The 24,797-nt window shown below is 41.6% G+C and overlaps 1 protein-coding gene across 5 annotated transcripts; it reads left to right on the top strand.

The window, feature by feature from the left end:
- Positions 1-2,521: 2,521 nt before the first annotated feature.
- Positions 2,522-24,694, top strand: KLHL15 (kelch like family member 15). 5 transcript variants are annotated; one of them, XM_054166116.1, is made up of 4 exons: positions 4,098-4,174; positions 4,392-4,505; positions 13,382-14,093; positions 23,349-24,694. In XM_054166116.1, exons 3-4 carry the CDS (start codon positions 13,389-13,391, stop codon positions 24,456-24,458), a joined length of 1,815 nt encoding a protein of 604 aa, XP_054022091.1. In that variant the 5' UTR covers positions 4,098-4,174; positions 4,392-4,505; positions 13,382-13,388; the 3' UTR covers positions 24,459-24,694. The 5 variants fall into 5 exon arrangements, with proteins under 5 accessions (XP_009899083.1, XP_054022090.1, XP_054022091.1 ...); XM_009900781.2 differs by lacking the exons at positions 4,098-4,174; positions 4,392-4,505 and adding an exon at positions 2,522-2,639; XM_054166115.1 differs by lacking the exon at positions 4,392-4,505 and having other exon boundaries at positions 4,052-4,174.
- Positions 24,695-24,797: the final 103 nt, after the last annotated feature.

Genomic DNA, 24,797 nt, shown 5'->3' with positions numbered 1-24,797 from the left:
ACCGCCAGCAGCGCCGCCGAAGGGCTAGGTGCGGCTCAGGCACGTCGCGGGGCAGCCCACAGAAGGACCCTCGTGGCCCTCACGCCGGGTGATGCAACCGGGCCTGGTGCAGGGGCCGTTCCGCGTGCGCCGGCGCCGCCAGGGAAGCGAGCGCGGTGCGCGTGCGCGGGCCGGAGCGGCGGCGGCGGGAGCGCGCGGTGCGCCTGCGCCTCGCGCCCGCTGGCGGGTAACGGTCGAGGGCCGAGGGTGCTGAGGGGCTGCTGAAGGGGCGACCCGGGGTGGAGGATGCGCTGGTTAAACCTCACCGCTGGGGAGTCCGTGTGGGTGGTCTTGCACACAGCTGTCAGTTACCGCTGCAGGAACGAATGTGTGGGGAATCCGCGCTCTTAAGCGGTCATGCGGAACGGGAATTGTCTTTTGTCTTTCCGACGCGTCGGCTGGGCCCGCGGTTACTGTGTAGGAGTGCTGTGCGTACTACGTGTGTAAAGTACTACCATGGCTTCGGTAGGGTGATCAGGATGGGGACCTGGTTTGGTGCAGGGATACGCCAAAGAGGGAAGACTGGCCCTGTGTTTATGATTTATGTGTGTCTAACAGCACGGCACTGTAGTCTTATTTGGGGCAGAGAGTGGGAGTGATGCAGAAAGGAAGATTAGGGTAAAATTAAAAGATAATGCTTGTATGTGCTTATTTCCAATTGACATCTTTAACTTGATACCTCATCAGCTTACCAGCTTGAACGATAGCATGTCACTATATATGTTGGTAATCTTTGTTACCCATCAGTCTGATAAGGTTTTGAATTTCAACCTGTCTTTTGTAGGGTTTTTAGTACTTAGTGTTAGGGAGACTATGTGGATATAAATCCATGCCCTAGGATAGGAACAGCTTTTGTACCAAACAGAGCTGGGCACAACATACATGTGATGAGAGCCAGTTTACAGGTTCAACAGAGACCAAAGGCCAAATTCACAGCTCTTTGTGGGAAATCAAATTATCTTCTCCTCATGGAAACTTTGTGATGCTACTAATAGGATTTCTTCTAGGATCAGAGGAACAGGTTTAAGTAACCAGTTATGTCAAATACGTGGACATTCATCAGCAGTGGCTTTGTCCACTGGAAAAAGCAATGGTTTTCAGATCTTACCTGGCAAACTGCTTAAGTCAAAAATACCCCAGGTTCGGCACAGGCAATGATATGATTGAAATCCAATGATGGAAATCTGTGAAACTGGTGTGTCTGGTTTAACAATGCTAGTAACGTCTCACTTTCACAAATGCTACTATTTCCATTCTTTCCTGATACAAGAATTAGTGAATTCTGATGAATATCCCTATAGTAAACACATACCCAACGTGCTTGTTTTGAAGCAATTAATAGGAACATGGTGAGAAACATTACAGGATGTGTAATGGTGTTGCAAATGACAGCAGGCATTTTGTTTTGCAACCCAGTATTTTTTGAACGTTAGTCTGGAAGATAAATTTGCGTATCTATTCTTTCATCCGGCCACGTGATGTTTTCAACTGTGTATAAAATATCATACTTCTGGCAGAAATAGTAGACCGAGATACACCAAGTATAGTGGGAACATGATGCAATACTTGGTTGTGGTTGCCTCGACATCCAGGCATGTATAATCACTCTTAAATGAACCGAAAATACTAGACTCTCTAGTTAGCCATTTAAATTATGCAAGAATGCAGTGCAGTTTAAAATTATGGAAACAGTTTTTGTTGTCACTTTTTGCAGCAGCCTTTAGAAAGGATTTAATCTTTGCCAAGAACCCTGTCAGGAATCTGAAAAGAAAAAGAAAAAAAAACCACAACAAACCACAAACTGTTGCTTCTATTTTAACAATGAGGTGATAAATTTTACATATTCTGAAATAGTCTGGTCACTGTATTTGGAAATATTTGTAGTATGAAGCAAAACCAGAACAGTTGAAAGACTGCAAATGTCTGATTAAAGTAGGTCAAAACATTTACATGAGTTGCTGAGTACATGCAAGTATAAATTACCTAAAGTTTAAAATGACTCAGATAAGATGGTAAATAACATTTTGGAGTTACATTAAAACACTATGTCCAGAATTTTATTCATTGCAAGCCTCAATGGCAGTCGGTACTACTTAGTAACCAACTTTGTAGAGATACTTTGTATAGGTCACCCCAAATCTCTCTGTAAGTTAACTAACATAATGTTGATACTGCTGGCCATTGCTGAGGCCCCAGATTTAAGTTTCACATTTTTTATTTAGGAGATTGGAATTGGGGTAGTAGTAACATATTTTGGATGTGGTGCTTGGGAATATGGTTTGGGGGTGAACCTTGTAGAGTAGGGTTATCAGTTGGACTTGGTGATCCTGAGGGTCTTTTCCAACCTGAATATTTCTGTGATATTTTGATTTTTTATTTTTTTGTATAGGCAAATTGCCCTGTGTGAAAGGGATGGAGGGAGGGGGTGGTGTGTGCTTTTATATGTTGAGAATAAGTATATCAAAGCTATTGGGCTTTTTTTGTTGTCATTGTTTTGGCCAGGTTTGAAGGTCATCTTCTGTGGCAGTGTGGAGGAGAGACCTGAAGATCATCTTGTGCCTTAGCTTGCCACAAACTGCAAACAGCAAGATGACAGTCAGGTAAAACCAAACCAGTCCTAACTATCCTGCTGAGCTGCTTCTGTTCTTGCTGGCCAATGAAAGTTAAAAGTCTGAAAAGAGCAGAAGGAGTTTTGGTTGGATCATTTATGTATATGAGAAACTTGTTTTCTTCTCTGTTTTTTTTTCTCTGCTGAAGCATGACGTGTGAGTGGGTATGTGCTTGTGCAGCAGCAGACATATCCTATAAATAAAGGAGAGGACGTCGTAGTTCGAGACTTAGGCAGCAGGAACTGTAGCTGTCTTGGCAGAGTCCCTATGTGAGGGGTGGTTGTTGCACTCCAAGTACACAAGTAACAGGTTTTTAAACAGTGACTGGGAAGACAGGGTAAATTTGCTGTGTGAGCCGGTACGGTGGAATAGTGTATAGTTTGCCAAGTTGAGAGGGGCCAGGCTGTTGGAACGAGGGAGTGAATGGGAGCAGGTTGGTTGTAGCATGGAATAAGTGGGAGCAGTAAGAGGCCAGGGTGAGAATAGCAGTGGGAAGTCTTTTGTGAAGGATGCATGGAATAGCTGGTTCATTATCGTGTGAAGCTGTGAAAGGTGGGAAAGATGTTGAGCTTTGGAGGTGGCAGCTATAGAGGACGTACACTCCTGTTTTATAAATCAGGAGTATGGTGGGGGTGGTAATGAGAGTCTGAAAATAGGCAGTGAAGGGGATGGGAACAGCATTTTAACGGGGAGAGGATGGCAGCCTGTGGCCTGCTATTTAAAGCAGTGAGTGACATAGAAGGTGATGGGGAGGTACGTAACCACAAATGGTTGTGGGGTGGTAATGGCAACCCAACGATCCATGCAGTTTAGTTCACTTCTTAAAGTAAGAGTTTCACAGGTAAAGGCAAGTTAGAGAAAGCAAGGAGGTGATGTCTGTGCAGAGGCAAAGATCTGTGCACCCTGTGCTGGGCTGCCTGCGGTTTGCTGCTCGTGAGCAGCTTCACTGAGCGCCCGTGGCTGGCAGCCCTGACCCACTAGACTTTCCTGACCTGGTTCCCACGCTAGCTGGGAAGGCCGCCCGTGGCGAGTCGGGAGCTGGGACCAGCCCGCAACACCTGCGGGCCGAGCACTGGCCTGAATGCGGAGGAGTGGAAGGCACAACTTTGAGCCACCAAAAGTGGCTGCCTGCGGATGAGCGTCCTCAGGACCCCGACGCAGATCATGCTTTTGGTATCGCCTTCCCAAGCCTCAGCCATGCCTCCGCTAGGCACCGTTGAGGGACTGCTCTCCCAGGGCGTGCCTGGGCGTCCCGCGGGTGCCGGTGCGGGCTGGCGGCGGTAGGATCGAGCCTGCTCCTGGCTGACACAGCAAGGGGCAGGGAGGTGCTGGTGGGACTGGGCACGCTGCCGGGCGCGGGGCGGGGGCTGGTGAGCGGGGCCGGGCCGCCGCGAGGCGGTGGCAGTTTGCCGCCCCGGGCAGCCCCCCCCGGCCGGGCCCGCAGGTGGCGGCGGAAGTGACGGCCGGCGCGGGGTGCCTGTCGCGGGGGAAGATGGCGCCTGCGGCCGTGCTAGGCATCGCAGAAGGTAAACAAGTGTGAAAGGCGGGGGGCGGGCGGGAGCGGTACGGACCCCGGGGGCGAGGCCAGATCAGGCAGGGCCGGGAACGCCGGTGCCCGGGCGGCGCGGTACGGCTTCCAACCTCCCCAAGAGCACGGACCGCGAGGAGGAGGGAGCCCAGGATCCCCCCCCTTCCTCCGCCTCCTCCTCCCGGCTTTGCCTCAGCCATTGCCCCTCTCTTCAGCCCCCCGGCGCCTCCCTCTGCCGCCGCCGCCCCCGGCTTTATGTTACACCGAGGCCCCCCTCTCCGCCGTTCCAGCGGGAGGAGCCGCGTCTTCAGCTCCGCCGCTGCCGAGAGGTAGGTGAAGCCTCCGTCGGGGTTCGCTGGGCCCTCACGCCGCTGCGTACCCTACTGAGGGCAGCCCGGATCTCCTCCTGGCCTTCGGGGATCCTCCTTCCCCGGCTGTGCTGGCCGGAGCAGCGGGGATGGCGGGCTGGGTGCCCACGGGCGGCGGGAATGGAAGCGGCGGCGACGGGCATGGCCGTTTCGCGGCGGGCGGGCACCGGCGACAGCCTTTGCGCGCCCGCGGGGCGGACCGTCACAGGGAGGCCCCTGATGGGGCGGCTGCGGCCCAGAGCTGGGCGCCGCGGTCTCCTGAGGCGGTGCGTCTCTAACTCTGGGTCCGCCTCCCCCATTCGCCCGGGAGCTCGGCCCGTGTGCTCTCACGGCAGAGCAGTGCTAAACGTGTCAAACCGACAAGCTGAAGTAGGTCGTCTGAGTTCCTACCCTGAAAATGGGTATTTCGCGATGAGCGATACTGGGAGAGAAAAAAATGTCTGTGAGCTGAAGGGTGAAGCTGCCGCCCAGGATTGGTACTGGCGCGTTGACCAATTTGGTAAATACTTACATATCGCTTAAAAATGTAAAGTTACTCATTTTTCGGGGCTGGGGTGTCTTTATGGTGGGGGTTTTGTGGTTTGGTTGGGTTTCTTTCGTTTGATTGTTGTGTTGCTGTTTGGTTTTTTACCTTTAGAAGAATACGGGAACTATAAAGCTATTACTCCAGAAAAAGGCAGAACTTCTGAAGTCTGGCTTCCTGTTGACTTGTTTGCCCCAAAGATAATAACCCAACTTGTTCACCACCATTGCCCCAGTTCACATTCTGAACCCCATAGCATGCATCAACTTCCTGTCATTTTCCTTCCAACACCTAGCCAACATGTTTAATTTCTGCCATGTCCTATAAACTTTCCCACTGTCACTCATCTCCTTTCACTTTCCTTAATTATAGCCTATGGCTGGTTAGAATCTACACGTGTTGATTTGCCTTTCAGCAAGCAAAGCAGTACGGATACTGTTGAGCTCACATTGGAGACACCGGATCTTTTTCATTTATTTTACTGCCAGTTTGGGGGAAATTGTAAAAACTTAATTTGTTTGAGATTTCAGTCTGTCTGACAAATGAAGCTGACATTTGGCAATGAGATCAAAAGCTTCGTGTCTTGAACCAAAGGGGCAATCTCATTAATAATTTTTTTTTCAGAAGATGCCAAAAGTATTAACTAAGTTAGCAGTACATGTACAGATAACAAAAAGAGAATTGTAAGGGGTAGTTAAACTACCTTAATTTAGATTAAAATTATTTTTACAAATGTAGTTCAAATACTCCTTGTAGATCATGGCCTTTTTTTTTCTTATGCTAGAATTTTGTGACAAGTCAAAACCACTAGGGATATATTTTTGCAACCAAGAAATTCTTAACCTCCTACTTTCCTGTGTAAATACACCATGACTTTCTTGAGAAATAATCTTCACTCTTTATTAATACCCTTTTCTTACATTTGGAAAATGGCTTCTAGAAGCCACCAAAGAAAGAAATGTTGGCAGAGTAGTCCTGTCCACTTTGAGAGCAGTGGCAAACTGGTACTTTTCAACACTTCAGTAATTTTAGGCATTAGTGATACCATTTTTTCTAGCTAAAGACAGTTCTCATGGATATATCAAAAATATTTTATACTGGGTGCCTGTTTTCAGTAAATGTAATTGGAAGAGCATTGATCTGAGCTTGGCTCTACATTCAGGAGTGTGTTTTTCTGTACAGATGTAGTGCTGCAATGATCTTTTAGCCAGTTTATCTTCACGTCTGTGAAGTGCTGTTACATTGTCCACATAAATGGACTTGTATGATGGGAAACTAATGAATATCTCATTGATGTTAATTCATGAGACAGAAGCTGAGTTTGGATTCAGTTAGGTGAAGTTAAACTGGTCATGTAACTACAGCAGATGAATGTGTATGACAGCCTTAAAATCTTTTTGATAGTCATCCTAGGCTTGATTTATGGGCTGAGCTGGAGAGCATATTTTCCCTCTGGTAGCTAGTGTTGTAAAAGGAAGTTTATGACGTATTACATCATTGATTAGTGATCTTCTACATCAGCTATCATCTGCATCAAATACATCGAGAGCTATACTCTTCAACAGGATTTAAAAAATACTGTTCTGACCTTTTGTGTATGTTCTTGTAACATTTGCATCCTTCTTTGCAGAAAGACTAAGTTGGTTTATAGTATAATTGTTTAGGAATAGAGAGTAATATGACCTGCAAAAACTATCCATTATGAATATGTGCATATGAGAGCACCAACACTGCAGCTTGAGCTGGAGGTTTATCCAAAAGAAAGCAACAGAACACTCTCTCTTCATACTGTACTCTATGAAGGCAGCTAAAGACTGCTCAGTAGTGTCCTAGCATACTTAAGAGAATGACATATAAACATACTGAGCTGAGACACGATACATACTGAGTTATAGTATGATTGGTTATAACAAGTTCCAGTAATGCTTCCAGCATAACCATAATGACTTGGAAGCAATTGTGTTGTAAAGGTGCCACTCGTTACGAACTGATGCAGACAGGGGTAGCAACATGGGCTGTCTTGGTCAGATGCATGCCCCTATAAATTTTTTCATGGAGCGTGGACAATTTTCAGGAGTCCCCAAGTTTTCATTTCAAGAGTTCTAGCAGTCTGATTCCCCTGACTTGACATTGATTGGTAAGGTCCTCCTTGCGTCTGAAGTAACCCAGCAATTTTGTAATTCTCAGCAGGGATCCCATGAAGTCCTTAGTGTGAAGCTACTGATGGGTTTAAGAGAAATTGTTTCCCTGACTTAGCATATTAATTACAAAGAATTTTAGATAAAATACATACGAGCTCTGTGTGTTTCTTTGTTTCTCACAATTAGCAATTGGATAGTTTTGATCTTTATGTGTTTCTTTGTTTCGCTCATTCACAGCTGGATGGTTTTGATACCCACTCGTTATTGATCTATATTATTTTTAGTTCATTTGTTCTGTTGATGTTAGTGGGGTGTCATGAGGAGAAATGGAAGTTGCTACAAGATTTAATGGGTTTGGTGTCCCAAGCGTGTAAACAAAGGTTTCATTTTGGGGATAAAATATTCACAGTGTGTGTTTGTGCACTCCTGTTCTTACTCATTCAGTACACTGCATTCAAAGACCCATTTTTTTAGTGATGAGTATGTACAGTTGTGAAAGTTTTACATATCTGTGCAAATACCTGTATGTATTGTATTGTCATACCTGTGTATAACGTTTTACTATGGTGAAATACCCTTTTGTGTAGGAAAGTGTTTTAACAAAGTTAGAGTTGAAGAGTTCTACTCAATGAAGTCTTTGCTATGCACCTTGCTACTTAAAGCATAGGTAATGGCTTTAAAATTGCCACTTAAACATGTGCATTTGATGGATGCAAGGAACAGTATAGATTGGATTTTAAGCTTTATTTCAGTACTTGGTAACAAAAGTATGGTTCTGTATTGTCTGGTGAAATATCTTTTCATGGAACTCATAGAGTGCTTTATGTGAAAATTCCTTGTTCAGCTGTGTTCACATAGGTGCTTTATCAGAATTTCTATGAGGTAGGGTGAATGAACAAGTACTTCATAATCTCTAAACAAAGGAACTTGCTAGTTTTTTCTTCTGTCTTAGTATCTCAAATGAGTTATTAAGGAACAACAGCAAAGCAGAGATCTGCCTTTCAGCTGGTGTGCTAAAGTTGGTATTGCCAGTACTTGTCTAGAATAATACATTTCTATCCCTGGAAAGTCAACATAAGCTTACATATTACATAAACTGCACACCTATTTAAAGGCTGATTTTTCAGGAAGTTCTGCTTTTGTATAGATTTTTAAAACAAACAAGGCATGAGCCCAGAAGAGGGTATTCCAGAAGTTCCTTCTCAATAGCATTGTGCATTTGGACTTCATTTCTTCTTCTTGTGACTAAGAGCCTCAGACACCCTGAGGAAAGAAGGTTCTCCTTGTTCAGCAGGAAAAAGCAGTCTGGAACAGCGTTTTCAGACTTTTATTACAGCTGCAGAATAAAGATGAGAAATCAGTGTTCCAAGTAAGTGCTTTTACAGTCACAGCAGAGTAGACTCTGTAATGCATTATGTGCTAAAAGAGGAAGAAATGTCAGGACAAAGCTAATAAGGTTAAGTGTATTTCTCTTTTGGCTTTTCAGCAGAAAATGTTAGTTCCTGTGCTGCATTATACTGCGCAGAACAATGCAGAACGTTAACTTCCATATTTTTTTCTAATATTTTTTTCCCCCCCTTTTATCTTTATACACTGGATTTTTTTTTGTTCCAGTTTTCTTACAGACTACTGCAGGCTACGTGCCTTCCTTTGGATTAAGTGTGCTATTGTGATTTGCATGCATGAGGAAAATCGAACTCGGAATTGTGCATTTTTATTGAAAATAGAGGGGGGGAAAAAATCATTACGTTATTGTCCTCTGGGAAATAAGCTGCAGCATTTGAATAGTGCATAGAATTACATCTAAGATTGCAAGTGTGTGTGTGTGTGGGAGGAATGGCATAGCTATGCTTTAGAAAAATGACTTCATTTGAGAGTATTTTGTATTACCTTTTTAATATTTGAACTACCGCATTGCTATTTGCTTGTGGCTGAGGATAGTAGCTATAGAAATGAAGATTTTTCAAGAGTTGATCATCATCTGTATTTAACAGTCTCCTTTCATGGTTTCTGTGCTTTTTTTTTAAACCTCTTGTGTATTTGGACTGGCCAGTACATTTTTCTGTTGTAAAGGAAAATATTTCTACTGACACTGTTAATGGCTTTATGCCAAAAAAAGGGTATTTACTCCTTTTATTTCATGCAGGAAGACAAGTAATCCTTCGCTTTTCACTCACAGCACCAGACTGGTAGAGTCAGATAATGGTTGCACTCGATCTTAAGGGTCTTTTTTAACCAAAATGATTCTATGACAGAATTCTGAAGCTTCTTTAGATGGTGTTATGGAGAAGTTTTACTGGTTTTGTCTCATAATCCATTAAATGCTGTGTGATGTTTGGGGGGAAAAATATTGTTTGAGATGAAAACTGTAGATTTGCTAAAAATAATATAATCAGGGATGTGAAAAGAAGGATTAAGTGACACAAACCCCTACATTCTAAAAGCATTCTGAAATAATAACTTCAGAGTTTTGACCACTTTGTAACTGTTGCAGAGTTTTGTGGTTTAATTCTGGTTTTAATATATTGTTATGAAATACACGTTTTTAGGGAGATATGAACTGAAACCCTAAAACATGCCTCTTAAATGCAGGGGGCTTAAAATGGTATTTTGTTGGTGATTACTACCACTTCATTTTTTGACAGATTTAAAAGTGTAGTCCTTTAAGTCTTATTTTGTGTGTTTGTGTCTTATTTCTGTTAAATCACAGTTAAACGGATGGTTGGGAAAACAACAACAACAACAAAAAGGAAAAAGTGACGTCCTAACAGAATCACAGACTGGTGGTGGTCCGAAGGGACTTTTGGAGGTCACTTGGACTTGGCCCCGTACTCAGCAGGGCCACCTGGAGCTGGTTGCCCAGGACTGTCTCTGATGCATTTTTCTTTTTTTTAGGGGGATGTTGTGTATTACTTGTTTTGATCCTTAAAAAGAAGACTGGAGATGCCTCTCTGGGTTTGGTGCATTTGTCTCTGCTTACCTTCACCTGTCAGCCTTTGCTTTTTTGTTTAAGGGTGGTGAAAGAGGCCTTTTAAAGCCAGCCTATGACAAAGTTAACTTCTCCTTTTATTAGGAGCATACCTATAATGTAATTATCTTTCTCACGTTAAAGGAAAATGCATTTGGAACTTACTGCTATGGCTATGTTGTTCATGTGTGCAGTAATGTATGTAATGTACTGTTTTAAAGAGATTCCTTCCCAGAGATTGTTGCCTGCATGAGCCTACATGATGGCAGATCCCATTATTTTTAGATTAATACACGTTGCTTCATTTCTGACCTTTTTTGTTCCCCCAATATATTTTGTGTTATTTTGTTCATGTCTCGCATTTGCAAATTCCTAGTGTCCTGTCCTGTTTTTTTCATTGATCAGTGGCTGAGCTGCATCTCTTGGTTGGTAGAAAGAGGCCTCTGTAACTTGCATGGTTGTGCTGTCTGAGAATCCTAGTAGCCTTTGAACATCTTGGCCAATTTCAAACTAATTTGAGAGAGCTCTTTCAAGTCGCTGTGTATTTTAAAAGAATGGTTGGCCCATTTAAAGGCAAGTGACCATTTAATCTCTTACAGGGAAGAGTGAACTATGAGCTCAACTATTATTGAACCTCAGAGAACTGGGGAAAAGGGGTTCTGTGTTGTAAGTGCCCTACTGAAAGAATAATAAAAGCTAGTATTAGTATTTACCTTTTAACCTCATAACAGAAATGCAATTACAAACAAAATCCTGTAAAGTTAGGCTTTATGCCTTCTCTTCAGTTTGTTGCTTCTTTTGAGGTGGAAAGAGTTAGTAAAGTAATTCTTTCCATGCCTGCTTTTGTGTAAGAATTGACAACATCTGAGAAGAATGTCTGGTGGTAATTTTTCTTTCTGGTAGGTACGTGCTGTGTTCAGGATAAGAGAGACACAATATGAAGCTCCAGAGCAGTTTGCATTTTTTCCTCTCTCTTCAGTGACATTGAGGGCAGTGTGCTGTCATGGATATTGGTGAGAAAGTGACTGGGTTGTCATCTTTGTTCTCTTGCTGCTGCTCTTGCTTTCAGGAATTTGAGTTTTGTCATAGGGCCTTAAATGTCATGTGAACACTCCCAGTATTGACTCTATTGTGCACAGAACCTGTCAGAAGGCTTCAACAGTGTGGGCGTGGCGCTGATTCCATGAGGTGTGGCTCCAAACACCCACTCAAGGTTTTAGTTTTGCATAGACCAAAGAGTATCTCCAGCTTTGTTTTACAGGATGTGTGGTGTTGAATTAAGGAGAGAAGATGACTATTGATAGCGTCTAATACAATACATTGTAGTTACAGTAGCAGCGAGGATGTGGTGCTTGAGGAAGTGGGAGTAACTTAACTACCCTCTGAAGTTGTGAGGCGTGGGCTAACCTAGAGTCTCTTAGGTTCATATACTGCTGTAAAGTAACCTGGAAAATCAGGTTTTACAAAATATGTGGGTATGATGTGTAGGTTACCAGTACCAAAATGTTACCCTTCATTGTTACAGGAAATTCAGAGGTAATTGCACAAAGAACTGAATGTATGTTGCACTGTAACTTGAGGAGGGATAAAGCAAACCAAAATGCCGGAAGGGGAAGATGTTATTCTTTTTCCTCGTTCCTGCTCCAATGTGATGTCTTGTCCCCTCTGCATTGGGTTGGTTCTTCTGCCATACCTCCTGCAGTGTCAAGTCAGAAGTCAGCTTGCTGATAAGCAGAATGCTCTCTGGTTTTGAGGTTTTACGTGTGCCTGCTGAGGAGTGGTGGTGTGTGTCGTCCCCTCTGCCTTTGGCGTAGTTTATCAGTTTCATGGGTTGAATTTGCTTTCCAGAGCAGTTCAATGAGCAGCAGAAATGGCTGAAAGTAGGCAGAAGGATCTCAGACCCCATAATGAAGACAGAGAGGGACAATGAAGTGTGCCATTGTCCTTTGACTAATGTGTTTCAAGCTGCCTTGTACAATTTTATCATACCTAAACTCTGGGAAGATGAGCAAGATTGTGGGAAATTCCTGGCTTTTGGAGAAGAGGAGACTGAGGGGAGACATTATTGCTCTCTAGAACTGAGAGGAGGTTGTAGTGAGGTGGATGTTGGTCTCTTCTCTCAAGTAACTATTGATAGGACAAGAGGAAATGGCTTCAAGTTTCACCAGGGGAGGTTTAGATCGGATATTAGGGAAAAAAAATCTTTCCTGAGAGTGGTGAGGCATTGGAACAGACTGCAGCTCGGGGAGGTGGTGCAGTCGCCATCCCTAGAGGTAGACCTGGCACTTCAGGACAGGGTTTAGTGATCATAGTGGTATTGGCTTGATGGTTGGACTTGATGACCTCTTCCAACCTTAATTATTCTATGAAAAGTTTCTGGTACATATTTTTATTGAATATTTATCTTCCTTAACTCTAACAGGGATCCTGCCAGTCTTTAATTTCTTCTGCAGCTTGACTGTAGTTTGCATGTGAGTAACACTGCATCTGTAAATGCTCAAATACTTAATAAGCAATTAAGCTTCACTATACCTAGTGTACAGAATATTATTTTGTGACCTAATCTTGTCAGTGCTTCCTGTTGCCTCAGTATTTTGCACTTCATGAATCTCATCAGCAATTAATCCCTAGAGCCAGAAACAGCAGGGGAAAGGAACTACGCTGTTACAGAAGTGAAACACATAAACAGTATTTCTGAAAATACTGAGTTTCCTAGAAATAACTTTTGAGTAAATTGATGCATATTTTAAAGAGACTTTATTTCTTTTTAGGTTATATCTTGTACAGATCTACTGGAGCTTGTTTTGAAGTTAAGGCAGTTCTGCTGCTTTTCTGAAACCTTTGGTATTTAAGAGTGGGTGTTTTGTTGCTCCCTGAGAGAAATTCTTTAGAAAGATTGAGGGGGAGAGAGGAAGAAAACTAACAACCTTTTTAGCATTGCATATTAATTATCTGACCAGTAAGTAGCTTGCAATAAGAAATCAGTTTGGCAGTTTCACATAGTTACTTTTGCTCATTAAAATGAGAGTGTTTGGTGGGGGGCAGTATCTAAAGTTTGTTTTACGTTGTTCCTTAAGTTGATTTTTCAGCTGAAAACAAAAAGGATGGTGAAGACTTTGAATTCTTACCTGATTGGGAAGGGTTTGTGATGTGTTATTAGAGAAAAAAAAAACATTTATTTTTATTTATGTTTTCTTCCCCTCAGGTGATTCATGGCAGGGGACGTGGAAGGGTTTAGCTCCTCCATCCATGACACAAGTGTCTCTGCTGGATTCAGAGCACTGTATGAGGAGGGATTGCTTCTTGATGTCACACTTGTCATTGAAGACCACCAATTTCAGGCTCATAAAGCACTGCTTGCCACCCAGAGTGATTACTTCAGGATTATGTTCACAGCTGATATGCGGGAACGAGATCAGGACAAAATCCATTTGAAAGGTCTGACAGCTACAGGCTTCAGTCACGTCCTCCAATTCATGTACTATGGAACTATTGAACTGAGTATGAACACTGTTCATGAAATACTTCAGGCTGCCATGTATGTCCAGCTTATAGAGGTGGTAAAATTTTGCTGCTCTTTCCTCTTAGCTAAAATCTGCTTAGAAAACTGTGCAGAAATTATGAGACTTCTGGATGATTTTGGTGTAAACATTGAAGGAGTCAGGGAAAAATTGGACTCCTTTCTTCTAGAGAATTTTGTGCCACTCATGTCCAGACCTGACTTCCTTTCGTATCTGAGCTTTGAGAAGCTCATGTCTTACTTGGATAATGATCATCTGAGCAGGTTTCCAGAGATAGAGCTGTATGAAGCTGTTCAGGCCTGGCTGCGCCACGATAGAAGACGCTGGAGGCATACGGACACCATCATTCAGAACATCAGGTTTTGTTTGATGACACCATCCAGTGTTTTTGAGAAGGTTGGTGCATTTGAAAAACAATAGACAGGATTCATCCTTTAGCTAGGGCAGCATGCCATTAAATAGGTAAGATTTCCAAACCTATTAGGAGAAGCAAAAAGATAGCATTTATTTTTCTGATAAATCTATAGAAGACAGGCATCTAAAAATGTTGTCAGCTGGTTATTAGACAATAGTATGTACAGTGGCTGGAGAACAGGTAGGTTTACAATACATGTTTTTAGATTACTTCATATGGAAAGGACATTTTAAAATAAGGTCACTGGTAACAAGTTTTCTTTTAGTCATTCTTACTGTTTTCAACAAGTTGCTTCTTGCTTTCCAGAGATTTTAGAGCTGCATATAGTATTTAGGGCATACGCCACAATAATTATTGATACATTCAAAACAGTGACTAGATGTTACCTGGTTTAGGTACGGATGAAAACTAGCATCTGCTGTTAAATCTGCAGGGTGTTTTTGTTGTTGTTGTATTTTCAGTGCTTGTGCTGTTACACGACACTTGGAAACAAGCCCTCATTCTGCAAAGTTACACATGCATTTGGTTCTACACAAGGCAGGCAATGCAATCAAAAGTTATTGGATGGTGTAAAATGTAATGGTTTATTGTGTGAGAGGAATCTTTCTAACTGATGACCTGAAGTTCAGCTGATCATTGTATGTACTAAGAAGCTGAAAGAGAACTTGCTTTTTCTACTCTTCTATTGAAGAACAGAAAAAACCCAGCATTGCTTTCTAGTTCCTGAGAATCCTGAGTATTGAGTTAAGAATTACAAAACTTAGTAAGCTGCTAGTAACAGTAAGAGTGTTCAGGGTAGAAATTAAACTGCTATTTTGTTTTAACAATGTTAATCTTGTGTGACAAGGTACATTTTTAATTTGTGTATTTTTCACCCCTGAATGAATTAATAGGATTCAAAGCCCTGTGATTTTTTGGAGGTTTCTTACAAATTACTTTCCTGTGTAGCTCTAGTTTGGTACCTAGTGAATATACAGATAAGAGTGCATTGTTCTTGGTATTTTTAAGGACTACTGAATCTTTTAAGTGGTAATGCTTACACTTATTCATATTTTAAATTCTAAAAGCTATTACTTCAGAGACTAGCAAGCTTTTATATTTTGCATTGTGTGTGGTTGAGTATAGAAGTAATACATGAAGCATATTTATGGCTCTATGTTAGCTTATAGACAAATACACAACATGTTTTAGAAAGTTAGGTTTGTCTTGGGTTAAAATATTTCCAACTAGTAAGAGCTGAACTCTGCAAGATAATGTGTAGTGTCTTGCTTTTTGTGATGTTTGTTACCTTATTACATCTTCTAAAGCCCTTTGGCAGTTAAACTCTTAGATTTAACTTGGGGGACCTTACTGCTGCCTTCCAATACCTGAAGGGATCCTACAGGAAGGCTGGCAAGGGTGTCATAGGACTAGGGGGAATGATTTGAAGCTGAGGAAGAGTAGGTTTAGGCTGGATCTTAGGAAGAAGTTCTTCAGTACAAGGTTGGTGAGACTCTGGAATATATTGTCCAGAGAAGCTGTGGATGCCTCCACCCTGCAGATGGAGCCAGGTTGGATGAGGCCTTGGGCAAGCAAGGCACCCGTGGCAGGGATGTTGGAGTAGATTATCTCGAAGGTCACTTCCAACCTAAGCCATTCTATCATTCTCAGAGTATTCTTAAGGACAGTCTAATATTTTAAGACTGGTGTGAAAGAGCCTGCTTCAGCTCTTTGAGCTTTTGGGATAAAAGTTCAAGCATCAAGCTGTCTTCAGTTACATTTCCGTAAGCACGAGTGAAGAATACATGTTGGTTTTCAGCAAGTTTAGGTGTAACTTCTGGAGCTGGTTTTGGTATCAATTGTATAAATGCTGCATGCAGTGTTTCTCAGATTTTACCTGGGCAAATACCAAATGACCAGATAGGTCCAACTTAAGGAGAGAAGTAATTTTCAGCATCCCAGTTCATACGCCCACATGTAAAAGCTTTATCTGTGAGCAACTTTCCCATTAATGGTAGGTGGGACTAGAGAGACAATAGTGCAGATTCTGAAGCAGGACAACACAGCTGAATAACAGTGCCATTCGTTACTGTAGCCAGGAATGTATTTGTGTTTTGCCTTGGCTAGATAGCACTGAGTAATCCAGTATGACAGGTTACAAAGGACAAGTGCAGTTGGAGCTAACATGAAAATACAGAGTTTGTCTGGGAAAAAAAAGCTTATCTATTCTTCTGTAAGTAACTTGGGGGAAAGTCTCTTTTGTGTGTAGGGGGGGAATGTTGGTTAAATGGTTTGGTTGGTTTTTGTGGGATTTGTTTGGTTGTTGTTTGGGTTTGGTTTGGGGTGGTTTTGGGAGGCATGTTTTTGCTTTTTTTCCCTGAGATTCACAAGCAGAATTCACCCTTTTCCTGAAGCCAGCACATACTGAAGGCCTGCATGAATGTACCAAATAATCTGAGGTTGACTCTTCTGGTTCAGCAAACTCTGTATTCACTGTACACTGTCTGGCTTGTCATATGTACTCTTATGTAATCTTTCTAATACACATTTCTAAGATGCCTGTCATTGTAGTATATGAATAACTTACATAACCTTTTAAGTTACAGTAAGAATACTTTTGGCCTCTCAAGCCACTCTTTCTTATGTAATTTTTTAAAAGAGATTGACAGTTTGAGTTGGGTGGCTTTGTCCTATTAAAAATGAGGTGGTGACTCTAGACTTGGACCTTGAGGCCAATATGTGTTTGGAGTGCAGCGGTGAAGGTGCAGCCTGTTTGCTTACTCTGAACTGTTCTGGCAAAGCTGCTTCTGAAGTATGGATATATATATATACTCCTTTTTGTTCCTCAGCCCTTAAAATCAATAGAGATGTATGAGGGAAAATGGAAAGATGAATGAAGCAAGGATTTGGGAAATAGTTACAAAACAAAAGCAGAGTGTATGGGTAGAAGCACAGGTTCCACTATCCGTTTTACACTTTATTGAAACATATCCGTGGATCAGTAAGTCCTGAGGAAGGTTGGAGATAATAGTGAGAGGGCATTTCTCCTATATCATTTGAATTAATCTCTCTGTTACTGGGAGCAACCATGTCATGATTTCCTTTAATATACCATTTAAGCTGAGCATCTCAATTCTAGCATGTAAGTTGTTTGCTCCACTTTGAGAGGTTAGATTGATATGTGGTAATTTCTATTGCCAGTTTCTAAAAAGGAACAGTAAAATACTCAGTTTGAGGGCACAGAGGCTATGTCATCTTGACTTTCTGTCATTAGTCTGAAAAACAGCAAGTGTTTTGCAGCACTTGCAGAAAAGTCTCTCAGAGTTCTGTGCTGGTACTGACCAGTTTTTGTGGTGGCCAGGGGATGTATCTAAGTAATGCCCCATGCTAGTAAAAGGGAAAGTTGAGTACAGCAGCTTGTCCAATGCTGTGTTTGGTTGCAAGATCATTTTGATTGCTGCTGATTTAGAGACATATGTGTGTATTTTTCTATTTAACTGAATTTTGATGTGGAATAAATTTGTTAACAATTTGGCAATGTTTGCTGACGGGCTTACAATTGTGTTTAGAATATGGCCAGAGAGAAGCAGATGTGAAAATAACAAGGATATTAGAAAATCATAAGGATTTTATAACCTTTGATGTATTTCTCTGCTTATGTAGCTAAAGATAATGATTCAGGTTGGACGTTAGGAGGAAGATCTTTGCCATGAGAGTAGTGGAATGCTGAAACAGGTTGCCCAAGGAGGTAATTGAGGTCCCATCACTGGAGATACTCAAGGTCAGGCTCAACAGGCCTCGGAGCAACCTGATCTAATGGAGGATGGCCCTGCTGATGGCCAGGGGGGATTGGACTGGATGGCCTTTGGAGGTCCCTTCCAACTCAAAGCAATCTATGATTCTATGATAGAGTCAGATTATGAGCCACCCAGGGTTTTTTCTGTGTATTTTTTTTAACCAGTTCTACAGAAATAACCAAGTCAGTATCTACCCCATATAATAACCAGTTATTAACATACACATATATACCTCATAAATTTAGTTGCTAGGTGTACAAATAATAGAAGTTTAGTTTGGGCACTTAAGAAAAAGGGGGGGCGGGGGGAAAGGCCTTTCTTCATGGTTTTGAAAGCTTTTCCCTACATGCCCAAGCAACAAAAATACAATGGGTGGGAATATTTGTATGATGAAAAAAAAAAGGGGGGGGGGGGGCAAAAAAAGCTATATACTGAAGTCAGACTTGGTTTATAGAACATTTATCTTATATTTCATTGTTCTTCCTGCAGCTTTACTGTTTTAAGGGGTTGGAAGATGACAGACATTACTATGGGGTACATCATGTGTTTAGTGAGGATCTCTTTTCAAATTAGAACCAATGGCTCACATTTTTTGCTTTACTTTTTCATAGATGGAAAATTTTGAAACTTGCATGGCTCCTGCAACTAGAAGAGCATGCATTGCTATACAGCAAAAAAAAAATGGGCAGTGATCAATAGCTACACTAATTTGGAAAGTCAGCACTTTTAATGGAGTGTTTGACTGATTCAAAATGAAGAAAGGAAAATGCATTCAAGCTCAAATTTACTATGACTGGAGGAATGGTGGTGATTTTTGTGAAGCCTTGATGTTTTTGGTGTGAGTGGATGTTCTGTTTTACTTTCTTTTTTTAAATGAAATGACACATTTGATTTCATTCTGTTCTCTCTCTGATTGTGAACCACTGCAACTGGTAAGTGATGCAGTGAGACAGTTCTCATGAGGTAATCCTTTGGGGAGCTCTTACATTAGTGCTGTATTTCTGTAAGAAGATTTTGTCTAGAAACCTGAAGAGCAGTAATAGATTATAGGAACAGCTCTATACTTGAATTAAATCCTTTTTCAAAATAAAACTGGGGTTGGTGATGAAGACCAACTTAAACTTTCCTTGAGACCCTTCAGCAAGGTAACAGAATAGTCTGGGTTTTAAACTTGGAAAGTGCTGTGAAGCATTTATATTTTTTATCAGTTCTAGAGTTGCTGATGTACTCTCAAGAATACACTTTTGGTTTACTCGAAGGTTCATCACAGTTTCCATCAGTTTTATGTGTTTTGCAGAAACTTGTGAGTATTTTCTCTAGCTAAGGGTGGTGGTAATGAGTTGCATGTTCCTTCTAGAGCCTCTCCATTTGAACTTAATTGAAGTTGGTCTAATTTGAAGTTGGTCTGTTGGTAAGCACTTAGACATTTGTTGGTTAGCTGCTTCTTTCTGCTTACAGGTAAATGTCAGAAATCTACTTTTGAAGGCTGAGGGATTTCCTTCAGTGTATTTTGGGTGTCAGACAGCAGTTCCCACAAAAGGCTTGCTCAGGCTCTTTAATCTGCTAAAATATATGCACAACTTGCAGTTGTGTTGTAATATTTAAACCTAAGTTTTAATGTTTCTCTTTTGTTAAACACACTTGGTGGAGTGAGTGCAGAGGGGGACAGCAAAGCTGGTGAAGGGCCTGGAGAACTCAGAAGAGTGACTGAAGGAGCTGGGGCTGTTTAGTTTGAGGAAGAGGAAGCTAAGGGGAGACCTCATCACTCTCTACAGCTACCTGAAAGGAGAATGTAGAGAGGTTGGTGCTGGTCTCTTCTCACAGGTAATTAGTGATAGAACAAGAGGGAATGGCCTCAAACTGCAGCAGGGCAGGTTTAGACTGGACAAGAGGAAAAATTCTTTCATAGGAAGAGTGGTCAAGCATTGGAATGTGCTGCCCAGGGAGGTTGTTGAGTCACCAACCCTGGGTGTGTTTAAAGGTCATTTGGATGTGGGTTTTGGAGATATGGTATGGGGGTGGACTTTGTAGAATAAGGTCAGTGGTTGGATTTTATGATCCCAGGGGTCTTTTCCAACCTGAATGACTCTATGAAAATTATTCAGAAGGTGTAGGTGTTTGGCAGGTTTTCCTCTACTATGGGCAGAATAGGACTTTCAACACTTTCCCTCAGACACTGTGTGTGTGTGAAAATGAGCAAACTGACTTACATTTGCTTTGTCCTCTTCCTTAGAAGAACGTGTACTTTCATACAGGCATATCCTAACATTTGTCTTAGACCATTATTTGAGCCTCATAAGAGGTACTGCTCTTGTAAAGCAGAGGTGGTTTGTTTTTCCCTGAATGTTCTAAGAATTCCTAGTACTTGCATATTGCCATGTTCATCTCTTCAGGGTTGTGCTTGAAGATAGTTGCCCCAGAAACTTTAGTCTGAAGAGCTGTTTATATCTGGTAGTTGCATTTGCTTCTTGATGTCTTTAGGTAAGACTGAGGTTTTGCTTTGATGTTAGTGCCTTCGTCAAGTACTAGTCTTGAGACTGTCTCTGGAATTAGAGATCTTCCTTGTTTCCTTTGCATGCTCTCATGGGGTGAGATTTAGGCTATGCGAAGGAGTAGAGTGTTGAGGATATATAAGGCTTATGTTAATTCTAGTTTCTGGCTGGCATTTCAATTTCTAGATCTAAAGACAGAGTTGTAAATGCTGAGGGGAAAGAAAAAACATTTTCCATCTGTGCCAGGCTTTTCTGGCATGCTTCACATTGTAAGTATGTTGATCCTGTTGTCTTCCATAATCATCCAAGAAAACTTGAAATGCATGTAGGTGGAACAAAAATTACCTTTTTATTTCATTCCAAAAGTGATAGCACCAATTTGGGAATGCATGAAATAGTCCTGATCTTTTAGAATTGGAAAGTTACTTTATCCTTAAAAGTAACCTGTCTAAGATTCTTTGTTGCTTTAACTTCTGATTTTTTTTTTCCAATTTTTTTAACATTTAAGGCTTTCTTTAACATTTTTCTGTGCTGTTGTTCTCGCCACCATCCCTCCCCCAGCATATTTTCTGGAATTTCTGTTCAGCCTTTTCGGTCAGGAAATAAATGTTTGTATGATACAGTCTTTGTTTGCAATAAGAAAATAGATCTGTTATTCCCCAGAAGAGTTGGCTTTACTCTGTGTGTCTTGTAAAGCACTGCACCTAAGCAAAGCTTTCTGTGTCTTTGTCAAACTGGTAAAAATCATAGAATGATTTGGGTTGAAACAGACCACCAAAGGTCATCTAGTCTAACCCCCCTGCACTCAGCAGGGACATCTTCCACTGGATCAGGTTGCTCAGAGTCTTCTCAAGGCTGACTTTGAATAGCTTGAGGGATAGGGCACCAACTGCCTCCCTGGGCAACCTGTTGCAGTGTTCTACCACCCTCATTGTAAAGAACTTGTTCCTAACATCCAGTCTAAATCTACTCTAATTTCAAACTTGCCTCTCATCCTATCCCTGCAGGCCTTTGTAAACAGTCCCTCTGCAGCTTTCATGTAGGTACTCCGGTACTGTAGGGCCCCTATGAGGTCTCCCCAGGGCCTTCTCCAGGCCTCATAGGAGAGGTGCTCCAGCACCCTGGTCATCTTGGTGGCCCCCCTCTGGACTTGCTCCATCAGGTCCATGTTCTTCCTGTGTTGAGAGCTCCAGAGTTACCAAAAAATAGTAGAGAAGTTGAATATTGCCCCAAGAATAATATGTACAATCTTCACATGACCATACTCTTTTTTTTTTCCAAACAAAGATAAATCAAACTTGTGAAAATAAAGTAAGGGAAGGAAAAAGTGTAAATGAAATCATACCACTGTAACTCTTGAGCTATACAGTTCTTTATGATGGTAGGTTAGTACTCGAGGGGGTTGGAAAATCTGATCTGTAAACCAATCTCACAATCTGTGTGAATCATATCCAATAATACCATTTCATCTAACAGCAGACTATCTTAATTGCTATACAAGAAAGTGAAATGATGAACAGAAGGCAAACAAAATTTGATTGATATATGTTTATGGAACAAGAAACTACTTTGTTCACGTGGTATAAAAACTACTCATTTCCAAATTCTTTTTCATATCTGTGAAAACTTCCACTACCACTCTTTAGGCAAGTGGTGGTACAGGCTTTTGTTCCTTGGGATGGTGAATAGAAGAAGGTGGAGGAACAGATACTGAAAAAATAGTAGCTCCTGATAATATCTTGTGGCTGCTTTGAAATGCCAGTGTCCTGACATTCCTTCAGAACATTGCTTCTTTTCTTTGGAGCTGGTGGGAACTAAAGGCATTCAAAGTGCTTGAAAGCAGTCCAGGTTTATATGGAATAAATTATGACTTAGGATTAAATCTGATAGAGAATTTGTGGATTTGGCAATACTGTTTTTTAGAAATGTAATTCAGAATGCTGGTTTAGACCAGACTGTACAGGAAGAGTGAAGTCTCTTTGAAGAGAATCACATAGTGACTCAAGGGCTGCCTGGAGCTAGATTTATTAAACTGTTCAAGACAGGGATGTGGTTTTGGTACTGTTTCAGGACCAGTCTCAAGAACTTAAATTGGTTTAGATAAGAGGAGGGGGTCTTGGAAAGGTAAATTCTTGCAGTCTGCCCCCACAACTCCAATAAAACTGATCAGGGAGAACACTTTTCAAGTTGAGATGACACCAAGAAGTAGCACTTTACTTTTGTGTGGTAATTCGAAAGTTGTAACTCTCTCTTGGAAAGTGGTGGTTCAAACCTACCTACCTCCACAGTTTACCAAATAAACACACAACCAAAATATTGGAGGTTGCTGTGTTTTCTTCTTGTGTTAAAGGCATTTGTTAACATGTGGAGACTCACAGAGGGGAAGCTGTGAGGGTAACCATCACAACAAGTGGTTAGTGCAATCATGTACTCTGAAGGAAGGGAGTTGGGTACTTTTCCCTTCCCACTCCACCCCAAGTAAACAGTCCTATGAGCAAGCCTAGCATTCAGGAGCACTTGCTTGGGTTTGATTGTGGTAATTCAGCAGTAATTAGACTACAGTAGATCTTGGTAAATGCAGAAGGGGTGTGTAGAGTGCTTTCAAAACCAGGAAAATAGTCCATTTGTCATTTATGTGCTTCCTGGATTAAGGAGAAGTTGAACGAAAGCTTTTTTAAGAGAAGGAATAATGATTCTTAGACTTGGGGATTTCAGTTGTGTCTAATTCTGGCTTAATTTCTGCATGTGAGTATTCTGAAAACGTTAGTCACTGCTGTTAATCACTAAATTGCCTTCTGGATTTTGGGTAACAGTACATTAGCTTAAGCCTCTGTGCACAAATGCAATTGCTGTCAAGATTGCCTGAATGAAACGAGGTAACATAATCTTCTGATGACACATAGTCATTTAGATGTTTTAGATCGTTTCTCTTGGTCAGAATTTTAATGTGTTTTAAATGTATTCATAGGTAAAAACATCAGAGTTTTATCGATACTCCCGGCAGCTGCGACATGAGGTTGACCAAGCCATGAATTACTTTCATAGCGTTCACCAACAGCCTTTGATGGAAATGAAATCGAACAAAATTCGCTCTGCCAAACCCCAGACTGCAGTATTTAGAGGAATGATAGGACACAGTATGGTGAACAGTAAAATTCTTCTCTTGCACAAACCAAGGGTCTGGTGGGAACTAGAGGGTCCTCAAGTACCTTTACGACCAGACTGCCTTGCCATTGTGAATAACTTTGTGTTCCTATTAGGTGGGGAAGAACTGGGGCCAGACGGTGAGTTTCATGCATCATCCAAAGTGTTCAGATATGACCCAAGACAGAACACTTGGTTACGAATGGCAGACATGTCTGTTCCACGTTCAGAGTTTGCTGTTGGAGTTATTGGGAGGTATGTTTATGCAGTGGCTGGGAGGACCAGGGACGAAACCTTTTACTCAACTGAGCGGTATGATATTACTGAAGATAAATGGGAGTTTGTGGATCCCTATCCCGTCAATAAATACGGACATGAAGGGACCGTGCTTGGTAACAAGCTGTATATCACTGGTGGAATTACATCATCATCAACTTCTAAGCAAGTGTGTGTATTTGATCCCAGTAAAGAAGGGACAGTAGAGCAGCGAACAAGGAGAACTCAAGTGGTCACTAACTGTTGGGAGAACAAATGCAAAATGAATTATGCAAGATGCTTTCACAAAATGATTTCTTACAATGGTAAGCTTTATGTCTTTGGTGGCGTCTGTGTGATCCTGAGGGCCTCCTTTGAATCTCAAGGATGTCCTTCTACAGAGGTTTATGACCCAGATACTGATCAATGGACTATATTGGCTTCTATGCCAATCGGTAGGAGCGGTCATGGTGTAGCTGTGCTGGACAAACAGATAATGGTTCTTGGAGGCCTTTGTTACAACGGTCACTACAGCGATTCTATTCTCACCTTTGATCCAGAGGAAAACAAATGGAAAGAAGATGAATATCCAAGGATGCCATGCAAGCTGGATGGCTTACAAGTCTGCAGCTTGCATTTTCCTGAATATGTTTTGGAGCATGTCAGACGTTGCAGCTAAAATAAACAACTCAGTGAAATGCAAAAAGCTATACCCAGTTTGTTTTAAAAATACAAACAATTCTTTCAGAGACATTACCTTGTGTGTGAGAACAACTGCTAAAAGCTTGAGAGAAACAGGATGTACAGGGAGTGTACTTACCGAGTTCATCAGAAGAGCCAATAAGTTGGTCTGATATTGTAAAGTCCTTGTTTTTTTTAACAAATACAATTCTAAGTAGGGGGGAAAAATTCTCAGTGTGCTTTTTTTTTCCCCTTTCTTTTTTTGGGTAACATTTTATATCCATAGTACTTTCTTCTTTTTTTTTTTTTTTTTAAATGGCCATTATACAACTGTGCT

The sequence above is a fragment of the Dryobates pubescens genome, chromosome 12, assembly GCF_014839835.1.
Source record: "Dryobates pubescens isolate bDryPub1 chromosome 12, bDryPub1.pri, whole genome shotgun sequence".
NCBI classification, from domain to species: Eukaryota; Metazoa; Chordata; class Aves; order Piciformes; family Picidae; genus Dryobates; species Dryobates pubescens.
This window is presented reverse-complemented; position numbering and strand designations above follow the sequence as displayed.